Source organism: Aythya ferina (genome assembly GCF_964211825.1).
Source record: "Aythya ferina genome assembly, chromosome: 2".
Taxonomy (NCBI): Eukaryota; Metazoa; Chordata; class Aves; order Anseriformes; family Anatidae; genus Aythya; species Aythya ferina.
In genome coordinates this window covers 42,007,563-42,015,415 of record NC_140297.1, presented here as the reverse complement: position 1 = coordinate 42,015,415, position 7,853 = coordinate 42,007,563, and the positions used below count along the sequence as shown (strand labels likewise).

Below are 7,853 nucleotides of genomic sequence, written 5' to 3'. Positions count from 1 at the left end.
GTTTTGCAGTTCCCAACTTTTCTCCTCCTAGGCCTTTCAATGCAGGGTACTTGTGTTAGCCCCCACAAGTTTAAGCAGTTTGCTGAAGGAGCAGATCCATGAGCTCTGAGAAAGAGGGAAGGTCTCAATCTTATCCCAAAGGCAAAGGAGGGAATATTGCAGCGTAGATTTCAGCGTAGTGTCATTCTGCCGTCGCTCAGGCTGCAGAAAATGAGGTATTCTGGAACAGCTTCTTCAGAGTCAGAGGCGCTCTGTATTTGAATAAACCCAGGGAAACCCAGCTTTATTTGAATAAAGCCCAACAAAACATGATAATCTGTAACCCTTCAAAGACCTACAATTTCTTTCAACATTCTTTTTGTGGTTTGGAGGTTATTTTGGTAGTTTTACGAACCTAACACGCTCCTTTCTGTTTCACCAGTCTGCTGCTTCTGCAATTTATCTATAACATCTAAAGGGCTGCGGGACCTATTCATAAATCTCCGGTCCCGCACATGAGCGAAGCATCCTGCAGCTTTTTGGGGGGATGTTCCCTGGAGAGGTCCAGGGCAGGCAGCAGGAGAAGAGCCGACTTGTAGGGACTGTGTGGGGCAATGCCACGGCTGCCTCTCTGACCCACGGGGGGAGAATTGCAAGCCAGGGCAATGAGATCCCGGGTCCCGGGAGTCCGGCAGGTGCCTGCGATGGCCACTTCAATTTGCGGGGTGCGGGGGATTGGGGCTTTTTCCGCACCGTGCAGATTGCGTGAACGAGCATCCACATTTCAGGCTGCGCCCTCAAACCCTGGCATAGCCGAAGGGCAGCCGAAGGCGGGCAGGTCTCCGTCCTTGTCCCTGTCCCCGACCCCGTATCTGTCCCTGTCCCTGTTCCCGTCCCCATCCCCGTCCCCGGTGCCGGCCGGCCTGGGGGGAGCTGCGTGTTCAGAGGCTGGGGTCGAGGCCGGGCTGCTCCGAGCTGAGCTGAAAATCCCCCCTGCTCCGGAAAGAGCTGGAAGGAAACCTGAATTCGTTAGGGAAACTTCACCGCAGGTGTATTTCGTACCGAAGTGGAAAGCTCCCCTTGTAGCGGGACGGCCACGGTTTTCCTGCCCCCCGTATCCCGCTGGCACCCGGAGCATCATCGGGAGGTTTTCTGCCTTTCTCTCTGAAACGCGAGGTTAGCCAAATTTTGGAGGAAAAACCGCAGCAGCTTTCAGCAGCGACCGGCACCTGTGTCAAACCGTGGCCGGTCTGTGATCCTGGAAAAATTCGCTCCCTTACACCCTGCACAGAAGCATCGCCAAATCTCTTTCCGTGCCGGAGCACCGGGCTTCCCCGGCACTATTTCGATGTTTTCCTCGGACGCCAAATCGGGAAAACGCTGTCCCGGAGCGCACGGGGGGCTGGGGGCAGCGGGTTAGGGGGCAGTGCCGGCTGTCACCAGCCCCCCCCGGGCACCCCGCAGGTGGCACGGCGGGGACCGCTCCCCCCGGAGCCGCCTCTCGGTTGGGATCCGGGGGACGCAGGTGAAACCCCGGATCCCGAACCCCAAAAACGGGCCGGGCACCGCCGTGCGGGCTGCATCCGGAGCAAGATCCGCGTCCCGCTGCGGAGCCGCTCCGGTTGCTGGCTGCGGATTACGGCAGCCCGATGCGGAGCGGCTCCGCCGGCGGCTCCTGGCGTCCCGCAACGAAATCCTGGCCTCTCCTTGGGGCCGCCCTCAAATTCGGCCCCGAGGAGGAGGCACCGGGCTTGCAGCGCTCCCCGCGATGCGGGCGGCTGCGGGGAGAGGGGCTGCGGGGCTGGAGCTGCCAAATCCTTGGTGCGGGCTCTGCCCGTTCCGCAAAATCAGGCGGGCATCCAAATCTTCCCCAAATCCCCGTTCCCTCCCCCGCCGGGGCGGCCGTTCCCATCCGGGGGAAAGCGAGGAACGGATCGCTCCCGCATTTCGGGCTCTGGCAACCTCCCCATCCTCCGAAGGGGAAAGCGGGCTGCGGGGAACCGGCCACCGGCCTCCCGAGCACCGGCAGCTTCCCACCGAGCCCCCCCGGTAAGGTGCGGGGTGCCTCCCAGTGACACCCGGGGAGGGCACCGGGGGACGGCTGGGCTCGCCTGGCCCTTCTTTTTTGGGGGGTGATGGGGGTGATGCAGGCAGCCGGCTGCGGGGAGGACGGGGAGGGAATGTGGGGGAGGAGGGGGGGTGCCGGGGACGCGCACCCCAGAGTCACAGGTGACTTGTTCCAATTAGTAGCTGTCTAATTAAATTAGTGTCACCCGGGCCAGCCAATGGGCCGGCGGGGGCGGGGGAGGCGGCGACGAGCCATGCCCCTCCCCGGCTGCTGCCCGAGGAGCGGGGTATAAACGGCCCGGGCCCGGCCCCGGCGCATCGCTGCGCGGCTGCGGGTCGGGGTCGGCAGCGGGCTGCGGGCAGGGGGCTGCTGGGCACCGCCGCCCGCCGGGGATGCAGCTGGGCGAACCCCTGCTGGCTGCAGCGGGGGGAACACCCCTGCCGGGAGCCCCCTTTTACCCGCTGGAGGGCGGCGGGCGAGGCGCTGGAGGAGGAGGAGGAGGAAACAGCAGCAGCAGCAGCAGCAGCAGCACCCGCGGGCCGCCCCGGCCGGGCTCCCCGCCTCGCCTGGAGCTCGAGAAGGCGGCCAAGAAGTTTGGGGGGGCCCCGACCATGCTGGGCGAAGCGGAGGGGGGCGAGCCGCCCTTCGCCGCCCCCAAAGCCGACGGCCGCAAAGCCACCCCCTGCGGGGAGGAGGAGCTGCCCCCGGCGGCGGCGGCAGCAGCAGCCCGCTACTCCCTGGACAGCCTGAGCCCCGAGCGCTACTACCTGCAGTCCCCCGGCCCCCCGGGGGGCGAGCTGGGGGGGCCCTGCGCCCTTTTTCCCTACCCACCGGGAGCGCAGCACGGCGCCGTCTACCAGCCCCCCGGCGGGCCGCCCCGCTACCCCTACGGCTCTGTGCTGTCCCCCGGGGGCTTCACCGGAGCCGTGTGCCCCCCCGGGGGCCGGCCGCAGTTTGGAGGCGGAGGGGGGTACCAGTACGGGCAGGGGGCGGCCCCCGGGGGGCTCTACGGGCCCTACCCGGCGGCGGGGGGCTCCTGCGGGGGGCTCGGGGCGCTGGGGGTGCCGGCAGCCGGGCCGGGGCTGCGGGCTCAGGTCTTCCTCTGCAACCGGCCCCTGTGGCTCAAGTTCCACCGGCACCAGACGGAGATGATCATCACCAAGCAGGGCCGGTAAGAAGCCGGGGAAGGGGGGCGCGGGGGTCCCACGGGGGTGGGTGGGATGCTGGCAGGCTCCCGGGCAGGCGGTGAGGTGGTCTTCCCGTCCCGCATGCAGCATGGTGGTGTTCCCCTTCCCGCAGGAGGATGTTCCCTTTCCTGAGCTTCAACATCACCGGGCTCAACCCCACGGCGCACTACAACGTCTTCGTGGAGGTGGTGCTGGCGGACCCCAACCACTGGCGCTTCCAGGGGGGCAAGTGGGTGACCTGCGGCAAAGCCGACAACAACATGCAAGGTAAGGGCGGCTCTCCCCGCCCGGCTCGGCTTCCCCCAAAAATCCCCCCTGCTTCCCAGCCCTTTGGCAGGGCTCCTCTCGTTGGCTGCCCGCTGATGTGGGGCTTTTCCCTAGGCAACAAGGTGTACGTCCACCCCGAGTCGCCCAACACCGGGGCGCACTGGATGCGGCAGGAGATCTCCTTCGGGAAGCTGAAGCTGACGAACAACAAAGGTGCCAACAACAACAACGCGCAGGTAAATGGCGACACGGGGACACCGGGCTCTCGGGGCTTTCCAGCCTGTCGAGCTGCTAGGTCAGTGTCCTTGTCACTTGTTCCCTTCTTAACGGGCTGTAAATCTGCTTTTCTAGTTGTCTTCCTAGGGAGAAGCGATGTTAGAAGTGTCTGCGTGAATTCCTTTGTCTTTAAGCGAGATGTCTTTAGCCTAGGGTTGTTCAAAAAGTGCAGCTGATAGCTCTCGACTTGCTGCATTTACAGAACTTAGCATATTAGTAACCTAGCGGAGCAGAGGGCTGCCTGCTGTGAGTCCTCTCCCGCTAGCAGCGAAAATCTCCCCCTTCCCGAGTCAGAGGATTAAAAGGACTTTTATTGCCTGGAAGCGGAAAGGTTGCTGCAGTTTGATTTAGCATTGTCTTCCACGGTTCCTTTCAGATGATAGTCCTGCAGTCTCTACACAAGTACCAGCCTCGGCTCCACATTGTGGAAGTGACCGAAGACGGGGTCGAAGATCTGAATGATTCTTCCAAGACTCAGACGTTTATTTTCCCTGAAACGCAGTTCATAGCGGTTACGGCATATCAAAACACTGATGTAAGCACGGGTGCATAAAACTATGGGTATAAAATCGGGTGGTGTGGGTTCGGCATGTCATTTTTACAGTGTTCTGCTCCTGTTTTTTAGATTACGCAGCTCAAAATTGATCACAATCCTTTTGCCAAGGGCTTCAGGGACAACTATGACTCGTAAGTACATGTCTGTCATGCAGCTGTTTCTGTCTTTGAGGCACGATTCTGCCCTCAAATACTCATGTCTAAAAAGAAAAAGGGAAGCTCTTTGATAATACTTCAGTTCTTCAGAAGCAGTTATACTTCTACTAGCAGCTCTGCTGGCTCATGAGCTCTTTTTAAAGATGTTAAATGTCTGTCTTAGGCATATGTCTGTTTGAAGAGTTGATGCATCATCTTGATTGCATTTTACAGCAGGCTGCTGAATTTTGGTTAAATACACTGGCAAAACCTAGCTGGCTTGGATGCAGGCAGCAGTGTATCAGCAGTATCTGTACAGGATAGGTGACTTCAAAGTGTAAGCAAGGCTTGCCTAGTCATCCATTTCTGACGCTTGTCTCTGAAAACCTGTAGTTGTAGGTATTCAAGTCTAGCTTCTCAAAGGGCTGCATTTCATTTAAAATTGATTGGCAGATAACAGTGCATACTGATGGTAGCAATATTATAAACTTGATCCCGGTCTAGGAAAAGCAACCTGAATTTGTAAAGGTGATGAAAATGAACTTCCAGATCAACTTGATTGTAGTTCTAGCTAGGAAATAACTCAGTTTCTTCCTGTTTTGTTTTGTTTTTTTTTTTTCTTAATACTGTACTTGGAATTGAAGGAATGACTCTCAGTGTTTCTCTTTTACGTTGTAGCATGTACACAGCCTCAGAAAATGACAGATTAACTCCATCTCCCACGGATTCTCCTAGATCCCACCAGATCGTCCCTGGCGCCCGCTACAGCGTGCAACCGTTCTTCCAAGAACAGTTTGTCAACAACCTGCCCCCAGCCAGGTTTTACAATGGGGAGAGAACCGTACCGCAGACAAATGGCTTGCTCTCCCCGCAGCAGAGCGAAGAGGTGGCCAGCCCTCCTCAGCGGTGGTTTGTTACTCCTGTACAGCAGCCCAGTGCCAACAAACTGGACATGAACTCCTACGAGACGGAGTATTCTCCTAGCACCTTGCTCCCTTATGGCATTAAATCCCTCCCGCTTCAGACATCCCATGCTCTGGGATACTACCCTGACCCCACATTTCCATCCATGGCTGGCTGGGGGAGCAGGGGCTCTTACCAGAGGAAAATGACCACGGGATTACCTTGGACCTCCAGAACAAGTCCTCCAGGCTTCTCTGAAGACCAGCTTTCCAAGGAGAAGGTGAAAGAAGAAATTGGCTCGTCCTGGATAGAGACTCCACCCTCCATAAAGTCTCTAGATTCAAATGATTCTGGGGTCTACACGGGTGCTTGTAAGCGAAGACGGCTCTCCCCTAGCACTTCAAGCAATGAAAATTCCCCATCCATGAAATGTGAGGACATTAATGCTGAGGACTATAACAAAGACACTTCAAAAGGCATGGGCTACTATGCGTTCTATACTAGTTCTTAAAGCATCCTTTTACTCCAGTTGGCTGTTTTATTTTCAGGGTGGCCTTGGTTTTTTTGCATTACAATTGCCAAAAAGACTCTTGCCTTCCACCTTAAATTGTTGTGTGCAATTCTAAAGAAGGTGCCAAAGCTTTTTGACTGTTGCAGGTAACTAAGTAGGGAAAGAGCAAATTATGATACTTATCTCCTTCTAGAAGGAGCCGCATGTGGAAGCTGTAAGCAGGAGCCTAGGTTTTTTACAAGGTGGCTTATTTATTGGAGACACTAAAGTGTACAGTTTGGCTTAGCTCAGAGGCCTGATCAAATCTATGCACTGCTGAGCAATGAAACGGGGGGTTGGATCCCAAATTTCACTGTCTTCCCTGCCTGCCCCCCTGATTAAAAAGGGGGCTAGGCTGCGGGGGGCTGCACAGATGCTACATTCTGCTTTAGGGCAAGCTGGTTTCTTCAACCCTTGTCTGCAGCACAGTTGGCTGAGTTGGATGCTGCTCAGCTAAGGCTTTCTTTGGCAGAAGATGCTTAAAAAAAATAAGGCCTGCTTGCCAGGCAGGGTTTTCTTAATCTAAGGTCCTGTTGCTAGCAATGGTGTTATAATGACCAGATCTGACTCTTCTTTGTCCAGAACTTGCATAAGAACATGCCTCCATCCCAAAAGCCTAACCTTTACTGAGGTGGCAAAAAAAAAATCAAAAGTGTACAGTTGTGTTTTGTCTAGGTACACTGTAGCATATTGTGGAATAATGTATGAATAGTTGACCTATAGTTGTTCAGCCAGAAGGACCTCCGGTGGTGCTTTGAAGTTCAAAAGGCATATCTTGGTTAATCAAACTTAGCATATGGAGCATTGCAAAGACCATTAACAGATTTCTATTTGCGTGTATGTAAACTGACTTTCAGCTGCCCTGTGTCGAACTGGAAGTGATGTAACTTACCCACTTTCCTTGCCTATAGTTTCAGCCATTTTAAACTCATCAACCCTAGAGCACTGGCACACGAACTTCTCCCCGTGAAAGTTGGTTCTGTTTTTTATGTACATAGTAGTAATTTTTAATAAATGTGGTGCTGCCAGGGATGAGTGGGATTGGCTCTCTGCTTCTTTGCCTCTTTTGGGCATTCCAGCTGGGGGGGAGGAGGGAGCCCAAGCCTGGGGATGCTGCATCCTTAAGGAGTGGGGACTGAGATGTTTCCAAATTTAAACATCTTTAAAGTTTCTCCTTGCTGCTGTGTTCAGGTAGATGCTGCTACTTGTATTAGGTTTTACTATTTATTTTTTCTTCTCCCTGTAAATCTCCTACTCTGCACCCTTTCTCTTCTGTATCCCTCCCCCAAAGCTCTGAGCTTCCCCCCACGCTTGCTCCCCACCCCCAGGGCCCCTCTCCCCCGGAGCTGCGGGGGGCGAGGTGTGAGCTCAGCCCCCGCCCCTTCCCGGAACGCGTTAAGAAACTCCCCCGCACCCTTATCGGGGCAGAAAGCCCCTCCTGGCACAGCCAGCGGAGCCCGGCTGCCGCGGCGGCAGCACCTTTCCCGAGGAAATGCAGGCGGTAATGGGATTAAGCTGTTAGCGATGCGCGGCTGCAAACAAAACAACCCCGAGGCTCGGGCCGGGACCCTCCCCGATGGAGCTAAAGCAATCGGGGGGGCGTTTGCAGTGGCTCCCAGCACGAGGGAAGGCGAGCAGCCGGCTCCCGAGGAGCTTTCCATCATCCCGGGGCTGCGCTGGGTGAGCGCAGCGGAGCCCCGACAGCTCTCCCGTTTGGGACGGGTGGAGACCGGCAGGAATTTGTAAGCGGCTGGGGACAGAGCTTTTTTTTTTTTTTTTTTTTTTTCCGTTTTATTAATTTAATTTTTTCCTTTTTTCCATCCTTTTAGGGGTTCCCCTCCCGGTTCTCCTGCCCCTCGTCGAAGCTCGCTGCTCGCCCGGCGCTCCGGAGCACGATGCCGCCGCTGCGCGTTATTAAAGGCTGTATATTTTT

At 56.3% G+C, this 7,853-nt stretch overlaps 1 protein-coding gene across 1 annotated transcript; it reads left to right on the top strand.

Annotated features, from left to right (window-relative positions):
- The first annotated feature begins 2,387 nt into the window (after positions 1-2,387).
- On the top strand, positions 2,388-6,952 carry EOMES (eomesodermin). The gene is made up of 6 exons (XM_084508861.1): positions 2,388-3,218; positions 3,347-3,501; positions 3,616-3,737; positions 4,154-4,312; positions 4,403-4,464; positions 5,146-6,952. Exons 1-6 carry the CDS (start codon positions 2,440-2,442, stop codon positions 5,879-5,881), a joined length of 2,013 nt encoding a protein of 670 aa, XP_084364987.1. The 5' UTR covers positions 2,388-2,439; the 3' UTR covers positions 5,882-6,952.
- The last annotated feature ends 901 nt before the right edge of the window (positions 6,953-7,853 follow it).

Excerpts from the sequence above, each read along its gene's own strand:
- EOMES (XM_084508861.1), top strand. The coding sequence starts at position 2,440 with ATGCAGCTGGGCGAACCCCTGCTGGCTGCAGCGGGGGGAACACCCCTG. Across the intron at positions 4,313-4,402 it reads CGGCATATCAAAACACTGAT|ATTACGCAGCTCAAAATTGA; the intron begins GTAAGCACGGGT and ends CCTGTTTTTTAG. Across the intron at positions 4,465-5,145 it reads TTCAGGGACAACTATGACTC|CATGTACACAGCCTCAGAAA; the intron begins GTAAGTACATGT and ends TTTACGTTGTAG.